This window comes from Podarcis vaucheri (assembly GCF_965113315.1).
Source record: "Podarcis vaucheri genome assembly, chromosome: 12".
Lineage (NCBI taxonomy): Eukaryota > Metazoa > Chordata > Lepidosauria > Squamata > Lacertidae > Podarcis > Podarcis vaucheri.
Window position 1 is genome coordinate 36,878,026 of NC_138750.1, and position 19,458 is coordinate 36,897,483.

A 19,458-nucleotide genomic window follows, 5' to 3' on the forward strand; every position below is an offset into this window, starting at 1 on the left:
TCAGAAAGGAGAAAGAACACCTTCAATACAACCCGATCCAATGCCTATCTACTTCCACTTAAGTTCCACTCAGTTCAACGCAGCTTACTTCTAGGTAACTGTGCGTCGGATTGCAGCCTTAGGCTACAATCCTCTGTCTATTGGACTTCTGAGTAGATATGTGGTACCGCTATCTATGCCACATATGGTAGTTTGCTACTTAGTGCTCTACGCAGTCAGTTCCCTTTGCCTCTTGACACATTCCCTTATAGGATAAAGCTGTTAGGTGTCTCATTTTTCCTAAGCCTTTAGTTTAAGCCAACAAATGTTTGTACATCTTTGTTAATGCACAGGCCAGTGATTCATATTACATTTACTAGAGGTCCATTTGTATCTCTGCGTGTATTAAGCTACAGAAAATGTTATGTTTTAGGAGACATTTTCCTCCATTGAGAATTCTCTAAAAGTAGCTTGCATTTGTTCCTAGTACCATGTTTCCAGTTTTATGCAAATAGTTGGATCAAAGTACTTTTGATATCTGAAGATAAATATGCAAGGTAAAATTGAAGATATTCAAGGTGAATTGTTGGTTTCATTGTGAGAACCTTTTGTAAATTGCTTGAGGAGCCTCTTGGGGCTGCAAAGTGGGGTGTAAATATTCTAAATAAAGAGAATAATGTCAGGCTTCTGGCAGTAAATGGCACTTTAGGAAGGCAATTATTTCTGGATATATGTAAAAAAAAGAAATCTAAAAGACCTTCTCCAGATGACCTATTTATTAGCATTCATCCTGATTTACTTGCATAGAGTTTACACAGCAGTTTGCTTCCAGTATTTACACTGAAAAAGATATACCAAGAACTCTGGCCACAACTTTCAATTTAAGGAATAATTCCTACTCAAGAGTTGAGATGAAAAACGTGTATATTCTGCTAAGAATCACAGTTTGAAGCTAGTAGTAAATTTAATTATAACATGTAGGTACGATGGTTTTAAAGTAATAGTAAGTTTGGATACAACGTTTAAGTACAGAAGTAATGTAGTTTCAAATATGCAGTGAGACTTGTATAAAACAATTGTTGTGCACTGGTATTTCATGTACCTTTGTACCATATCACTGCATGAGTCTCCTCCAGCACCGTAATTCAAAAGCATCAATTCTTTGGTGATCAGCCTAGTTGTCTTTGTCCATGGAGTTTTCTTGGCAGGGATACTGGAGTGGCTTGCCGGTTCCTACTCCAGGTGGATCACGTTTGGTCAAAACTCTCCACTATGACCTGTTCATCTTGGGTGCCCTGCTCGGCGTAGTTCATAGCTTCAAGCCCCTTCGCCACGGCAAGGCAGTGATCCATGAAGGGGTTGAAAAGCTTATATATATATATATATATATATATATATATATATATATATATATGCTTTCGTAGATTTTCACGGGTACAGGAATGCAGGTTATGGTGTCTTCGGGTGTCTTCCCGTGTAAGAGTCGGGGTGTCTGTGCGACGTTTCGACGAGGTCTCACTCGTCATCTTCAGGCTGGTGCTTTCGGCTTCTTGTTACTGGAACAGAGCAGAGTCTGGTGTTTGAGTTCCTATAAATATAAAGGAACAAAAGAAGAAAAGGCACACTAATCTAGGAACTTCCTCTCTGCCCAGAACGTTGGAGGCTATACACCACACCCCTCAACAGTATTTACTCCAAGACCCTACCTACCAACCTATAAAAACAGATCCCACCACCTATCTGGAAAAAACCACCAAATCCAAAATAAAAGCCTCTCCTATCAGTGAAGAAATCCAGCTAAGAATCATCCCCAGAGAAAAATCATCCAGATGCCCCAAACTCTACGGTCTCCCCAAGATACACAAAGAAGGAACACCACTCAGACCAATAGTCAGCTCCATAGGCTCACCTCTACAAAATCTCGCTAAATTTCTCGCTAAGCAACTTCAGCCCTATGCAGAATCCATCGCTTCACACGTTACTAACTCCTTCCAGTTCATAGAAACAATAAAGAAGCAATACCTACATCCCGATGACCTACTTGTGAGCTTCGATGTTGTATCTCTCTTCACTCAAGTGCCCATTAATGAAGCCTTGACAGCCATTCAAAACAAATACAACCCCCCCAAATACATCCTGGACCTGACCAACCACTGCCTAACCAACACGTACTTCATCCACAATGGACAAAGATACAAACAGATAGAAGGAGCACCTATGGGATCACCCCTCTCACCGGTCATCGCAAATTTGTACATGGAACACTTTGAAACCAATGCTTTAGACAAGTCAGAACACAAACCCAAACTTTGGCTCAGATATGTTGACGACACCTTTGTAATTTGGCCACACGGGAAAGAAAAACTAGATAGCTTCCTCACACATCTCAACAGCCTACACCCCAAAATACAATTCACTATGGAAATAGAAGACAACAACCAACTCCCCTTTCTTGACGTCCTAATCTACAAAAAACCTGATGGCTCCCTAGGACACACTATCTACCGGAAAAAAACACACACCAACCGCTACTTACATGCACAATCACACCACCACCCTGCACAAATAAACTCCGTAGCCAAAACTCTCATCTCCAGAACCAAACGCCTGGCTGACAAAGACCACTTGACAACTGAGTTACAGAATCTCTCAAATGTGTTAATCACCAATGGATACCAGAAAAACAGGGTTACGAAGCTAATCCAAAAAGAAACACCCCCCAAAAACCAAGACACAGAAGAAAACAATGGCATGGCCCTCCTTCCTTATATCAAGGGCACTACAGACAAAATCAGCAAAATCCTCCATAAACACAATATCAAAACAGCCTTCTGCACCAACCAAAAAATAGCCAATATCCTCAGAAACCCAAAAGACAAAATCCAGCTGGAAAACCAAGGGGTCTATGAAATACCCTGCAAAGTCTGCCCAGCCACGTACATTGGACAAACAAACAGACGAATAAATGCACGTATCGCAGAACACAAGAATGCCGTCAAAAAAGAAGAAAAAACTTCCTCTCTTTTCCAACACATGAAAGAAACAGGACACGAAATTAATTTTGCAGATTCCAAATTGCTCTTTAACATGGAACATCACCACAAGAGAATAATCATGGAAGCCATCGAGATAGAGAAACACCCTCACAACATGAACAAGCGTGACGACACGTCCCGCCTGCCAGACATCTGGAAATTAGCCCTCCCCACAAAAACCGACACCAGAACCAGAGGCACACAGAACGCCGTCACCAATCAACCACACCAGACCCAAACCCAGACCCTCTCCACAGACATATTACAGACTCCATCCAGTAGCCAAACTATAGTGGCACCTCCGGATGCTGCACCCCCCTGCAATCCCTACACAGATCTGGCTGGCACAAAGCACAAAACCACAGCTCGCCCCTATACACGAAGCCAAGCCAGAGCACAACTAAATGCAGCACAGCCATCTTCTCAGAAAAACTCTTCACAAGCTCAAGAGGTCAAGACACGAAAGCTTTAGCAACTAATCTACACTTAATGACCCACCCAGTGGTATTCAGAATACCACTCATGAAATCACTCAAGATATCCCTCAAGTAATTAAGGAACAAAAGAAGAAAAGGCACACTAATCTAGGAACTTCCTCTCTGCCCAGAACGTTGGAGGCTATACACCACACCCCTCAACAGTATTTATAGGAACTCAAACACCAGATTCTGCTCTGTTCCAGTAACAAGAAGCCGAAAGCACCAGCCTGAAGATGACGAGTGAGACCTCGTCGAAACGTCGCACAGACACCCCGACTCTTACACGGGAAGACACCCGAAGACACCAAAACCTGCATACATATATATATATATATATATATATATATATATGCTTTCGTAGATTTTCACGGGTATAGGAATGCAGGTTTTGGTGTCTTCGGGTGTCTTCCCGTGTAAGAGTCGGGGTGTCTGTGCGACGTTTCGACGAGGTCTCACTCGTCATCTTCAGGCTGGTGCTTTCGGCTTCTTGTCGAAACGTCGCACAGACACCCCGACTCTTACACGGGAAGACACCCGAAGACACCAAAACCTGCATATATATATATATATATATATATTTGCCTTTCCATACCATAGGCCATCCAAATTTTAAATCATGCCATCCAAATAAAATTTAATCATCAATTTAAATTTTAAGACATAGCTCAGAGCGTGTTATAAATTTCAGGCAAATATGATGGATTGCGTCATTTCTCTGTTCCCACCCCTGCCAAAGAAGAGCAGTAATACATTGGTCAACTGATATACATTACCTTGAGTGAGCTTTGGACAGTCTTTCAGCCCAACCTCACAGGGTTGTTGTGAGGATAAAATAGGTAGCGGGAGAACCATGTGCGTCACTTTAGGCTCCTTAGAGGAAAGAAATGGAAATGTAAGAAATTAAATAAAACAACGATAGGAATGGCAGGTAGACACTGATAACAAATGAGCTAATCATTACAATTAGTATGTCACTGTAGCTCAATTCTAATGGAGTTTTTTGTACAAAGAGGTGAGAATGAGAGGACAGAGTTTCTCTGTCTGCAGTTTGTTCTGTTAAAGTGCAAAGAGAAATTCCTGTGTAATTTATGGAATAAAAGACAAAAATTGATTTTTCTCTATTACCTGAGGGTGCAGCTGAAATGAGTACACAGACGAGAAAGGGAAAAGACAGTGCTGTACAGGCAGAAATATGTACTTCCGTTTTTGTTTGTTTTTACTAGGTAAATGTTCACTTTTTCCAATTGAAATTCAGCAGGAAACATTTGTTACACTGCCTCACAATGCCTTCGAGAACGGTGTTTTTTTAAAAAAACAACAACAACCCTTTCCTCATAGCAAGGCTGAATTCTAGGCCTTTGAAAATAAACTGGGGATCTCAGTCTGAACTTCGTTTTTACTTCAGTGATTTAAAAACACTGTGGTGTTCTCCCTCCCCACCACCGACCCAACACTGGATGTAGCTGAAGCCAAACATCTTGCAAGGAGCTTGTTGCAATTCCTAAAGGGCAGCCAGGGCCACCTCAAATACCTGAATAATTCAGGTGTGAATTTCTGACATAGTGCTGACCTGCAGTCTACTGGCAGAAACCTTCAGCAGACAGGGCTGAGATGTGACCTTACTCTATCTTGGGAAATAGACAGGCATCTATAATAGATCATGGTGTACCCAGATTTTCCTCAGAGAAAGATAAAAAGAAGTTAAAGGTAATTGAAATTGATAGCATTTGTTTAAGGTTTTCAGACCAAGCTAGCCACAGCTAAGTCCTACCATGACCAGTGGAACAAATAGGTACCAGTTTGGATATCCTGATCAGCGGAAGAGGTCTTATTGGTAGTGCTGCAGCCCTCAGAGATCTGTGGGGAGTGCTGCAGCCCTCATCTGCAGGGGAGGCAGTAAAAAAGCTTTCTCTCTGTGGCAGCCCCAAAGCAGTGAACTCCTTCCCCATAGAGGTGCATGTGGCTATCTCTGTCCAGAGAGGGGTGCAACTGGGCCACCAGCCAAAGCTGATGGAAAGCACTTGGTAACCTGAGCCAAGCAACAGCAGAGGATCCAGGAATGCCCTCAAGTTTCATACTCACTCCTTTAGGGGGAGTGGGTAACTCCATCAAAAGGAGACCACCTCCCATCTATCTGGTGTAGGGAACCACCCACTAACAGGGCCTGAGTCTTATCTGAATTGAGCTTCAGTTTGTTGACTCTTGTCTAGTTCATTACCGAAACAAGACAAGGGTCCAGCACATCCACTGCCTCACCTGTAGATGAAAAGGAGAAGTAGGTCTGTGTGTCACCAGCATATTGCTGACCACATACTGCAAAACTCTGGATAAACCCACTTACCGGCTTCATGTAGATGTTAAACAGCATAGGGGATAAAATAGAACACAAAGGAACCACACATTGAAGGCTCCATGGGGCTGAAGAGCACTCCCCAAGCACCACCCTCCAAGTGGGACCGGAGCCACCACAAAACAGTGCCACCTGCCCCCAACTCAGACAGTCACTCCAGACGGGCCCATAGCCAATGGTATTGAAAGCCACTGAGAGGTTGAGGAGTATTAACAGGGACACATTCTCCCCCCAACTCTCTCCCAACTGAGGTTGCCGTACTGGGTGTTCACAGCAGTTTCTGTGCCAAAAGTGGACCTAAACTCCGATTGAAATGGATCTAGAAAACCAGTTTCCTCTTAGAGCGCCTGGATCCATGCATCTCTTTTAAGCGACTAGGTGTGGAGAGCTCTAAGACAGTACCTGCTCTCCTGCTCTCAAAAAAAGGGGCTTTGAAGTTTGCCTGACTTCATTAACACTTGTTAATTTGGCTAGGACTACATGCCTAGAATACTATGGTTCCTTCAATTCTAACCTCTAGGTAGTCTGACACGTAGATTTTAAAGCAAGCGTAATTAAACACCTCATGCAGGAGGCTAGTCTTGACTTAATTGACTTTTGACACTTAATTACATGCATGAATCTAACTATCACAGGCACTAGTGTGATCTGAAAGTTAGACGGTCTTGCACCCCCAAATTCATAACACATTTTTAGTTGTCCACCTTGCAAATGGTGTTTTTAGTTCCTTTATTAAAATAGTTGAATGGTTTGTTGACTATTCTTCTTTTATGGGATCTTAGTTTATGTAACCTGCCCAGCAGCCTTAGGGTGAAGGATGGGTAAGAAATGCCATAAGAAAATAAAGTTAGTCCTGGCTAGTTTAAGGAACGTTGTTTTCCATTGGACACAACTGACGTTGCCTGGATCAGAGCCTTTTCCGTACTATTATTTTTCCATATAACTTCTGCTCACATTCATTTGTTTGATGAGCTTCATACAGATATGTTTCCATCCTGCTCTTCAAAGTCCCCAAGTCAGAAAAGATCTCCAGCCATGCTGTTCTCAGCAAAAGCATTCTCTTGTCTCTGTGGCACGTCAGATAAGCTGAGCAAAGCCTTATCACTCTCCCACTGCTTCTGAGAGCTATTTTGATCTGTCCCCATTTGCAGTAAAGTGACTCCAGCTGAGAATTTAGGTTCAGCCAGAGAGCGGGAATTGGGGGGGGGGATTCCCACAAGACTTTCTGCTAATTATACATACCCTTCTCTGTTGTCACATCCTCTCTACAAAGGGAATTGCATTAATTAACTGCTCTTATCGCTCTTAACTGGAGGGAAGTTTTTCAACTTCTTTATCTAATCTGACACACCATCCTTTTTATTTTGTAATTCTGAGTTTGCCGGTGGACAGACTGAACACTCTTCCATCCTTGTTGCAATATTTCTGCTATATATAAAAAAGTTGCCCCTTCCATATTTTTTTAATTAGATAAAACATACCAGATCACTTTAGACTTCTATCACATAAAAATATATATATATTCTAAAACGTTTGTCACCTTGACAGTTCTATTCTGAGTCTTTGGCATGGGTGGGTGACCCTGTAGCCTTCCAAATGTTGTTGGGTGCTAGTTCCAGCCGCCATGGCCAGTGGTCAGGGATGATGGGAGTTGTAGTCCTGTAACAAATGAAAGGCCATAGGTTCTCCACCCCTGTTCTACTGCAATGCTGTCCATATGAGACTTTACTAGGCTTTTTAGTACATTGCTAATAATATTACCCCAGTCTTGGAAACTATGTTGCTGGTTCAACTTCCAGCTCTTTTTGATATTACTTGCAGATTTAATACACACTACACCCTAGCTCAGAATAACTTGAGCTATACTAGAACCAACCTAAAACTGTCTAGAAGACTGCTGAAATTGAAATAAATTTCAATTCGCTTTTTCTCATTGATCTATTTGCCCTTTTTTCAATGCAAGGGTTACGCGTATATTAGGGTTGTTTTGGGTTACAGTTTGCAAAGAAAAGCAACTAAAAAGTGTGATATAATGAACAATGATGGTAATAATAATAAGCAAATCTCCTGAGTGGCATTAAAAAGGAAATATTAAACAATCCCTCAGAGTGAAATTAGAAAAAGTGTAATATTTTTATATTCTTTTGAAAAGTGCCACACTGAGTCTTTTAGCACAACAGGCCATTATTTGAATCCATATAGGAGATATATCTATATCTATATCTATCTATCTATATCTATATCTATATCTATATCTATATCTATATCTATATCTATCTATCTATCTATCTATCTATCTATATATATTATTTGAAACCAGGTTGGTAATGAGGCATGACTCAGCAGGAATTTGATGTTCCCCAGTTACAGTTACTTTTGATCTGTTTTAGTGAATCCTTTGCAAGGCAAAGTTTAAAAGATAGTCCCTTTTATATCCCAGTTAACATTCATTAGCCTTCATACAATCCACTTGTATTTGAATGCAAAACTTTTAAGATTTAGTGTTCACATAGAAGTTAAAGTATAGATAATTGCCATAAGGTTTCTGCCAGTGAATAGCTGGTCGCAACCCTCACCTCTTGTGGATGACATCTGCCTGGCCATAAAGGAATCCAGCGGTTGGGGACTTAACTTCTCCACTGGGCAAAGAATCAGACTGACAAAACTGCAAACTTGTTAGATTTTCTACTCCTACTTTCCCCTCATTCCTCTTCACTTTGTTTTCTCTTCCTCTTGGTTCAATCTTCATATTGCCATAGCTTGTGGTAGTGAGGAGCTCTTAGATTCATTGCTCCAGCTTAGGTTGGCACCTGGCTATGCCTCTACTTGGGTGTGGATAACAAGTCTTCGGTGGTCTTGTGTTCCAGTAAACCCACAAATTGCTACAATGCATTTTACATGGAACTGCCTTTAGAACGGTCCAGCAACTGCAGCTGTGGCAGAATACTGTGGTCAGAAGGCTAAGAGGGGTGAGACAGTCTGAGCGTCCACCTGCATTGGCTTCTGATCAGTTTCTGGGCCCAGTTCAAAGTGCTGGTTTTAACTGATAGGCCTTACATGGCTCAAGACCCCAATACCTCTCTTCCTGTATGAGCCTATATGGTTCCAATGTCATCTTCAGAGGCCTTCCTCCAAGTTCACCCACAGGTAGAAGTAGGCTGATCAGTTTTAGTGGTGATTGTGTTTACGGTGCTTGGAGTGGGGAGTGGTTCTGATGCTCGTGATAATTATTTTTAGAGGTTTGGCTGAGTCTCTCTTTCACACACACATACACACATTTAACTGTTTGTTACTGGGCTGTATTAAGTGTTTTTTGTGTAACTAATGAATGAATGAATAATAGCAGCATCGATTTATAAAAAATTATCCCATTCATTCAAGTCGCTCAGGGTGGCACGCATGAAGTTATCCCATTCTAACCTCACAATAACTCTGTGGGGTAAACTGGAGAAAGCGACTTACCATTAAGTTACCGCCGGGAGTCTACCTACTACAACACAGTGGTGAAACTCAAAGGTCAAATTACACATTACATGCCCTGCCATATAGATTTCCTTTGCTTTTTAAATGAAAAGCAGCTAGTGGAGATTGCAGTCAGGAGCACAGGATGGGTGTCTGAAAAGAACATTACTTACTTTTGCCTGCCATCTCTTCCCCCACCCTCAGAATCACCCAAGCTGTTTCCTTCCACTACTACCCTCCAAGAAGAAAGATACAGAACCCCATATCTTTACTTGAGGAGGGTTATTGTGAGAAAATAAGAAGAACTTGCTGGATCAGGCCAATGGCTCATGTAGTCCAGCATCCTTTTTCTAACAGTGGCCAACCAGAGGTCTGTGGGTAATGCACAAGCAGAACCTGAGCACAAGACCACTGGTCCTTTCAGTGGCTTCCAGCACCTGGTGTTCAGAAGCATTATAGTCTCCAACCATGGAGGCAGAACATAGTTGTAATGGCTAGTAGCCATGGTAGTAGAGAAGACAATGACCAGCAGAAAACCGATTGAGTAACTCACCTTGCCACGGGCCTGTCCTCCTTCTGTTATAGGAATCTCTCTTATTTCCTCCATATTACCAGCAGCTCTGCATGGCGATAAGATCTTTGATGTTCATCTGCTGTCACTAAATGAGTCATAGAATTTAGGAAACAATCTGGCAGGCAGAAACCTGGAAGCTTAAGTGGATTTCTTGAATCTGTAAATCTACATTTAAGCTCAGTAAACACAATATGCGACCAGTGTTTTAAAGATCAGCACGCTTAATAAGGCAAGGGCAGACTGACCTGGCTTCTGTAGTGTTTGCCATTGTGTTTCTTCTGGCATCTTGATGGAGGCGGTATTTTCTTCCAATTTATCATCATTAGGCTTTCCATTTGCGTCGGACTTAATTTCCCCCTTCCATTAGGCTTGTATGCTAAGGGAACATAGTTCAAAGTAGCCTTCTGGAATCTCATCCAGTTTTGAACAGTCACCAAAAAATATAGTGATTACCATTAATGTTTTGTGGAGACTGAGTCTCTTGGGAGAAAAGAGGTGTTGTAACTGTTAAAATAGATTTTGACACTGATCCACCTTTTCTATACTGTGTTGACATACTTAACTGTCCTTTTCATCAGCCTCAGGTGCTGATAACTGTTGGATATGATTTCTGCTTCTTCTTGTTAGAATAAGAAGTATTGGTCATCTATAGCAAGAGGATCCAGTTGATAATGTTAAAAACTAGTAGCCCCGTACACAATGTTGCTTGGGAATTCTAAGAAACCAAAAAATCAGCACATTTTTAAAATAAATGGTTAAAGATCAAGCAGTTTTGAAAGGTTTAGCCTGCCCTCTTGATTCAAAATGGTGTCCATTCGTACCCAAACATAGAGGAAAACCTCTTTGGTCTCAGGAATCATCATTCAAAATGACCTTTTATAGACAAATTATTTTGCCCTCTTCAGGCATTACAGAACCCTGACTATGTAGGAGGTGCAGAACTTTTAAGTAGGGATGAGAGGAATCTTTCCATGACAGGGCTCTTTGTGTTCTTATGATGTAGATTGCATAGGCATGTACTATTCTAATTCAGCCTGTAGCATTTTGGATAATGTTGCGAATGGCTGTAAAGATCCGTGACACACTGGTCACATCCATACCATATATTTAAAGCATATGACTTGCCTCCAAGAATCCTGGGAACTGTAGTTTGTTGGTGCTGCTGGAAATTACAGCTCTGTGGTGGGTAAACTACAGATCCCAGGATTCTTTGGGTGAAACCATGTGCTTTAAATGTATGGTGTGGATGCGACCACTGGGGGGGGTGGGAGGTGTTTAACATGGATAAAAAGTAAATAAAATCATCACTCTTGGGAGGAGTCCTCAACTTTCACTTTGCTAACTGAAATAGGTTTTAGTGAACAGCTCAAAATCTGAAAACAGGTAATGACATATGAACGGGTATAATACGTTCTGACAGAAAACTGATTTAAAGCTGCACTGTTGAGCCTTGTTATTTTGGAAAAGGTCTGTTGCTTATTTATTAGAATCTATGGACACTTGGAATTTAAGCATGCTGTCATAGAGCGCTGATCTAATAAGCAGAGGGAGCTTAGCGATCCAAACCCAACACAAACTCATTTAAGACTGAATTATATTGTCTGCGGAAAATCTCCTGATGTCTTATGATCTGAAATCAAATGACAAATGTAATAAATTGATGAGCCATTTTCAATACTAACAGACAGAGGAGCAAATTTTTCAGCAGTTGTCCATCAACATAGCTCAGTTGCTAGAGCATGGGGCTCTTAATCTCAGGGTTGTGGGTTTGAGCCCCACATTGGGCAAAATATTCCTACATTGCACTAAGATGACCCTCCTGGTCTCTTCCAACTCCACAGCTCTATGATTCTATAATTTACTAGAACTTCAGCACGGTTGATTTTTGAGACAGGTCACCAGGGGCATGTGACTGTTGAGGGCTTAAACAGATGTCTCATGTGACAGCTCTTTGCAGCTAACCTGTGATTTCTAGCCTGGTCTACATATGCAGTAGAACGAAGTGAGATTTCTGGCATAGTAGAAGAGTCTGTCTGTGGGGGATTGCCTTTCTTTGTTTGTTATTGCTCTCCCATATAACAAGCTTCATCCAGTTAAGAACTAGCATGACAAGGGAAAAGGTTCTGTCCCAGCTCATTTCCTGCTGCATTAGTTTTCTGATTGTGGAGTGTCTTGTTAGAGTAATGGAGCATTCTTTTTCCCCCTTTTTAAAAAGTGATTCTCCATCCATAAATTGAAATAAATACAGTCCATTATACCACCTTAAAACTTTTCCACTGCATTTCCACCTCACTTTGCTGCATGTGCAGACAAGTCCCATTGGAACACAGAAGATCCTTACAATGTTTATAGACTTAAGTGGATTTGCAGTGAACCAGTGCATCTTGTCATGTTGTTTTTCAGCATACTAGATACATAAGTAGTGCTGGATTGGCTCTGTGCCAAGCAAAATTCATTCAGGATACTGCTTTTCCTACTCTTAATTCCGATAAATTAACTACCTAGACACTTCTTCACATACCTAGAGCCGCATAATAACATTATACTGCATCCAGTGGTGGTAGTCAGAAGGCATCTAGGACAGGGCTGGCCCAAGACATTTTGGCACTTGTGGCGAGCCACAAAATGGCACCTCCCTTCCTGCTAGGGAAGAAGGGTAAGTGAAGATCTACATCAGTAACAAGGGAGGAATAAATATCTACCTTGGGATTTGCTGCCCCTGTGGCTCCTGCCCCCTGAGGCTGCTGCCCCACCTTGCTTCATGGGTGGGCCACCCCTGATCTAGGAGCACCACTAAGCTATACTGCCTAGCCCACCATGAAGTCCTGGCTCTGCTCACATTACTCCCTTTTGCTGAATAGCAATGATGCAGCAGCTACTACATCTCACCCTAAATGCTTATATGTAATTCAGCAACTCACAGGGTTTATATAGGATGTACAGGGTGAGTCCTTTAAAAGAGGCCCCGTGGATACAGAGTACACATGTTCCACGGGGCCTCTTTTAAAAGACTCACGCTGTATAATTGCAGCATATCTTCATTGCAACTTTCTTGTTCCTCTGGGCTGTTAGAAGAAGACATCTTCTGCTGAAATATAGGTGGGTCAGTGGGTGAATGAGTGAGTCATAGCAGCAGCAGGCTCTGACACTGAGAAGACTGGAAATGGGTTCCTTTAGCTATTGATCTTCCTCGAACTCGGCCCTCCAGATGTTTTTGGCCTACAACTTCCATGATCCCTAGCTAGCAGGACCAGTGGTCAGGGATGATGGAAATTGTAGTCTCAAAACATCTGGAGGGCTGAGGTTGAGGAAGCCTGATCTGGAGGGCTGCCTCTACAGTCACTTGGAAGCTTATTAGTATATAGTGGCTGACTGAGAGAGGCTAATTAATTAAAATGAAATTCCTTTTAAACCACTTCAGCATGAATGAAAAATCCTGTAAATATTTGCAAGTGAAGACTGATGTTTACCATGTCCTCAACACGATTTCTTTCAACACAGTTCATCTTGATGTATTGCTAGGTCTGAACTCTTCATTCTAATATTTTCTAATATATTTTCAAATTGATGAGACGCGACTCTAAGCGCTAGCCAGAGGCATCCCTCATGCCCTGTCTAATAGCTTTCCCAAACCTATTACACATCAAGAGACTAAGCTTCTCAGAAAGCCATAAATAACTCAGAAGATGGATGCAGAATTTAAAACAGAAAACAAACTGCAATCGCTGCATGTGACCGAGAGTATGGAAATACAGAAGACATGTAGGAACATGGGGCAACATAATGAAATTAAGTGTCCTAAAAGCTCACAGTGTCTGGACACACACTGAACCGTATGACTGGAAAAGGCCATCACATTGAGCTCTGATCAGCAATAAATACATCAGCCTCCAACAAATCACACCATGGAATCTAAACAACTCTGTATCACAAGCAGAGAGCTTATCTTCCTAAAGGACATTCGGATTAAGTCCTTCTGAATGACATAAAACAGTAAATTAAGCCACAAGCAAAGAACCCCAGGATTAGAAATCATTCAGATTTTAGGAAAAATTTCTTCTTTTTCCACCCATTTTTTTTTTAAACTGATTTGGCTCAGATTATAATGGAGCTGCAGGCCAGTTGGCAGAAATTTAATAGGATCTCCTTTAAGAGACACTTTAGGATAGTCATATGTGACCCAACTCTACAGAAAGACCCAGTCTGGTATAGTGGTTAAGCTGTTCGGCTAGAAATCTAGTAGAGATCTGGGTTCAAATCCCCATTTGGCCTCACTGCATGGCGGCCTAATATACCTCAGCCCAATCCACTTCACCGCATTGTTCTGACAACCCGCTTCAGGAGATGCAGAGGAAATGCTTTTGAATAAGCAATACAACCCAACTCCACAGAGAAAGCCAGTGTTGTACAGTGGTTAATTGGACTGGGAATATAGAGATCTGGGTTCAGATTCAGTCTCACTGCATTACTGGTTTAGTCAGTCTGCCTCGGTGCAGCCCACCTCACCAGGTAGTTGTGAGGGCAAAGGGCAGTAGCCCACCTATGCCACTCTGTGCCCATTGGCAGAACAATGAGACGAAATACAAATAACAGTAACTCACATGATGTACCTCTCAGACAAAATGGACTCCTCCAGATAACTCCCTCTTTCTCTATTTCCACTGCTTCATTCAACTCTGCTCTCATGGCTGCATTCAACTATTGTTGCAAAAGGCTTTATCCATGCGGACAAAGTAACACTGGGGCTTCAGTAGCGAGCTTTCTTTTGCAATCTTGTTTTATCAAGAGCAAAGGACAAGTTGACAAAGGCGTCAAAGGCGTATATCAGAAGTGGCCTTTTGCAGTTCTTGAATTACTGGGGGCACCTGCTCTCAATACCTTTTGTAGTGGTCCTCTTAGCTACTGTTCTTAGAAGGCTACCAAGTGGCATGATTTTGGATAAAACCTGAGGAAGTCAAGGGCCCAGAGTCCCATAATTTGAGAACCGACCTGTTGTTGATTGCTGAGTCTCAATGCCACTTTTTGGATGAAAGTGCTCTATTTACTACATATGCAGTGTCCGGATGGATGTGTGTGTCTCTAAGAGCATTACCTTTAAGAAAGAAAGATGCAGACATTTTGATAAGATCAGATCACCTGCATGGGGTACTTCATATGGTATATACACTTTACGTTGTTCCTTTTTGACCACTTGCCATATCCCAGCTGGCATCCATTTGGCCTGTCCCATGGTACAGTTTTCAGAACCAGAAGTTTCGTAGTAGCACTAGGTGATGTTGCTATATCCCATCCATGCCTTACATTGCAAAGAGATTAAGAGAGAGATGGGGCCTAAATCATTTGACAGGTGGTTCTCCGCATCTGTGTATGGTGGCCATGTGTCCTTCTTTACAGAGGACATTCCTCTATATGGAGGGCTGTCTAAGAACAGTCCTCTATTTGAAGATGTCTTCTAGTTGAAGAGCCGTCTGGTTAAAATATAAAGAAGAGAGAGCAGGGGCATTGAAACTGACAATCGATATCACCGTGGTGAACATTCTGAGAAGGCACATAGGTTACCTGGTCTTCCTCATCATGGTAACGTGCATTTGTGTTTAAATTATAGTCATTCTTTATAAACTTGCTTCTATATATATATAAACCAACATATGTAAATTGTATACAAATCTGTGCCCTCTTTTGCTTCCCCCTCCCTTTTGATGATGTATAAGTGGCCATCCTAAATAGGTCCATGGAACGAACAAACACGTTTTTAGATAATTGCATGTCTCCTTAGACCCAAATTTTCTCTTGTAATGATTTTTGGAGCAGCTGGCTGTCAGTCAAATAGAAGAAACTAAAGTTATCTACTGAAAGGCACTGTCGAGTTCACAGAGGCTGTTTATTGGCAGTTTTTAGAGACAGATATGTTTCGGTTTGATAAAGTCCCATCATGACTGAAGAGCAGTATGTACAGAGCTCTGTGTGTCTGTCAGTCACCGCAGTGCTCAACAGGCTATGATCAATAAGAACATGAAGAGGGTGTCTTGAACACCAGCTGGGAGACACATTCAGTATACAAAGGACAAGTCATAGAACATATTGACCAATGCTTTAGGAAAACAGTCTGGGGAAGATTTAGGGACCTTACATTTTGGCTGGTACATAAGGAACATGCAGATATTTGCTTTCTTCTTACATGCAATTCTTTTGTCTCAGTGCTTCATTTGTGAAAAGTAGGTTTTCATGGCTCATATCAGCTTGGAAGTTTCAGGCTGGGAATGCCCATCCAGCCTTATTCCAAAATGTATAGAGCCTGATTATTGATGCACTTTTCCCCATACTCAGTTTCCCCTACTTCATATTTTAAACAGGAATCCTGAGGTCTCGTGAGAGTTTCCTTTTGATAACTAGTCCATTTCTCCAAAACAGTCATACCTAACTTTGGAAATCAATTCTAGCTTTTAGAAGCAGAGCACCACTTAATGTTTATAATTACAAGAGGATCAGGAAAGGCAGATCAACGTGACCTTTGAAGGATCCAGCTAGCATCTCTCCAGCACTTTAGCTGGCCTCAAGGTCTACTTATTTGTTAGTTCTGCAGAACTTCAGAGTGAAGGAAAAAAATTCTAAAGTGTGAGTTGTTGGTAGTAGCTTTTGGAATTTTGGCTCGTTGTGCCTGATGCCTGGTGATTTAGGAGGTCCATGTACTCAATATATCTGATTTATTTGTAGCTCACAGTCCGTGGCAGTTGTTAAAAGATTCCAACAAACACCAGGCATGGAAAATCCTTTTGGATCTTAGCACCGATATTTTTGTTTGCTTGCTTACCTATGTCATTCATATGGTTGTCTGTCTACAGTTTAATGCTTTTCTGTTTGTCTGACAGGTAAGCTGCAAAGTGCTTCAGTTTTTCCACCAATACATGATGGGCTGTAACTACTTCTGGATGCTTTGTGAAGGCATTTATCTTCATACTCTCATTGTGGTGGCAGTATTTGCTGAAGAGCAGCGTCTGCACTGGTATTACCTCTTGGGTTGGGGTATGTGGCATTTCCTCTCCTTCCTGTTCTTTACTTTCTTCTGTTCTTCTTTCTTCTGGTTTCTAGTGGCTGGAAGTGTGAGGGCCCCTAGGCCAGCTGGTGACGGCCTTGCAGAGGGAGCAAGGTTTTAGTTTTTTCTGTTAAGTATTAGGCAGTGCTCCTGATGAATCACAAAACATAGTACTGATATTCTACTTTGAAAAATATTTGATTTAAGAGAAGACATAAGACACTTCCAAATTTACTGGTACAAAAGCCTCCCACAGAAATTGGAAGTTAAGGCACCTGGGCTTAAAAGTATGTGTCCTTTAAGCAGGACCTTTACACACACTACAGTTTGAATATTTGTGCTTGCATAAAATCATTAATTTATTTATATAATAATAATATTTTACAATATATTTACAAATACACACACCTACAGATAAACACATAGAAAAAGGAAGGGAAATGCTAAAGCCAGGTCTTGTGTATTGTTAATCGCAGTGTTCCTAGCAGTGATTATAGTTCAACAATACATTGTGTTTTATTGCACCAACAAATAAATCCCATTTCTCAATAAAGCAGTTGCTAACTTATCTTCTTTTCCTTACTCCAGAAGGGTTTTCTTCTTGCAATCTGCATACTTCAGGGAAGTTTTTAATATGTGACATTTTACTGTATTTTTCATCTATGTTGGAAGCCGCCCAGAGTGGCTGGGGAAACCCAGCCAGATGGGCGGGGTACAAATAATAAATTATTATTATTATTATTATTATTATTATTATTATTATTATTATTATTATTATTATTATTTTATAACCGTGATCACTCAGTGTGCAGAACCAGTGAGTTGGCCAGAAATATAGGGGCCCCTGAGAAATAATCACGCCTGGTTTTGAAGCATGAGGAGCAATGATTCCCTTGGCCTTTTAAAATGACCCCTGCATGCTATTCCCAGAAATGGTGCCTAGGATGGCTTGAGGTGGGAACAGTGGTGTTCAAGGAAAGCCTTTGCATTAGATGAATTGCTTGTTAGACAGATTGTCAGAAGAATTATCTCCTAGAGGCTACCACAGCTTCCAGCTATAGTAACTCCCTCCCATAGCATGTTATGCCCCACGTGAACCAACTGGAATCAGCTTAGCAAAAATGTTAGAGCAAATGGATTGTGCATCTCAGTAAGTTGGCCAAATTGCATAGTATGCCCAAAATATTTATTTTGACATTGGGTCCGATATATTTGACTAAAAACCTTGAGACAGTAGCTGGCTTAATCTTGTATTTGGTGCATTGTGGTAATATGCCAACCCTGCATGTATTTTAACATGAATCAATATCCATGAGAATGCTAATTGGGAGATGACTAAATGAACTATCTGAATTTTATTAAGGAGAGCTGTTAAAAATGCAAAACTGATTCCTGCCATACTTCCATGGAAGACAAACCATTGCCTGTTTTGCCTTTGTCATACTGACAGCTTTGCACATTACAGTTTCACTTCAGTAGATGTAAAACCACTCAGGTGGAGCAAGAAAGCAAGAGTTATCAGTGTTATCTGAGGCTGAAATTAGAACTGCTTGCAAGAAGAATGATCTTGTTTTTATTCAAGCAATCTGAATACAGATTGTTTCCATAAAACTTTCAAAAGTCGCTCCAACATCATCAGCAGTAATGACATATCACAGACATTAACATACCAGAATGCTGATGTTTGGATAAGTTTTGAAATCATTTGCAAGCCTTCACCCAAAATCCACATAACTCAACTACGTATTGGTTTTTTTTATCGAAAGCACATTCTAGTTTTGAAATGTTTATATGCTAACAAAAACGAAGTGTAAAAAAGTTACTCCGCCCGTGGTTTTTTGAAATGTGAAATTAGACTCCAGTCCTTTATATGCTTACCTAGGAGTAAGTCCAACTCATCTCAGAGTAGACGTGTATAAAATTGCACTCTCAGAATCATTTTCTGTCTTTATCCTCCAATCAGCCCAGTTACTGTTGCCAATACCGATGAATTTATTTTCAGTTACAGCAAAAATAGAACTAAAAAAAGAACTAAAAAAAGAACTAACTTAGTTGGTCTTTAAGGTGCTACTGGAAGGAATTTTTTTATTTTGACTATGGCAGACCAACATGGCTACCTATCTGTAGCAAAAATAGAGCAGTGCTTATTGCTTAAACCTGAAGAATACGAGAAGGCATAGATTCGGCTGAAAAGTTATGCCAAACCATGGTTTAGCATTATGGAGACAAGCACGCAGCAGCCTTGGATTCACACGCTTCCAGCTCCTCCTCCTTTACAAATGACAGGAGTTGATTAGAAGCTTTGGCCTTCGATTTCGAAGGAACCAGTTTCTCGAGTCATTCAAACCCAGGGACGGTGGTTTGTTCTGACTTGTTAGTTAAAACAAAGCAGGACCAAGTCAACTGTATTCATGTAAATAAAAGCAAAAGAACCCTGTTGAATCAAACCAAAGGTCGAACTATTAGTCCAACAGCAATCTCCTCTCTCCTACGCCCCAGTGGCTGCTTTTCAGAGGTAAACCACCGTCAGAACTGAAGCCATCATA

The 19,458-nt window shown here is 41.2% G+C and overlaps 1 protein-coding gene across 5 annotated transcripts in view; it reads left to right on the forward strand.

The window, feature by feature from the left end:
- CALCR (calcitonin receptor) overlaps positions 1-19,458 on the forward strand; it is a 143,196-nt gene that overhangs the window by 98,228 nt on the left and 25,510 nt on the right. For all 5 annotated transcript variants that reach the window (XM_082194160.1, XM_082194159.1, XM_082194163.1 and 2 more), the window contains one exon: positions 16,749-16,902. In XM_082194160.1, coding sequence (XP_082050286.1) covers positions 16,749-16,902 — 154 coding nt within the window. The remainder of the gene's footprint in view (positions 1-16,748; positions 16,903-19,458) is intronic.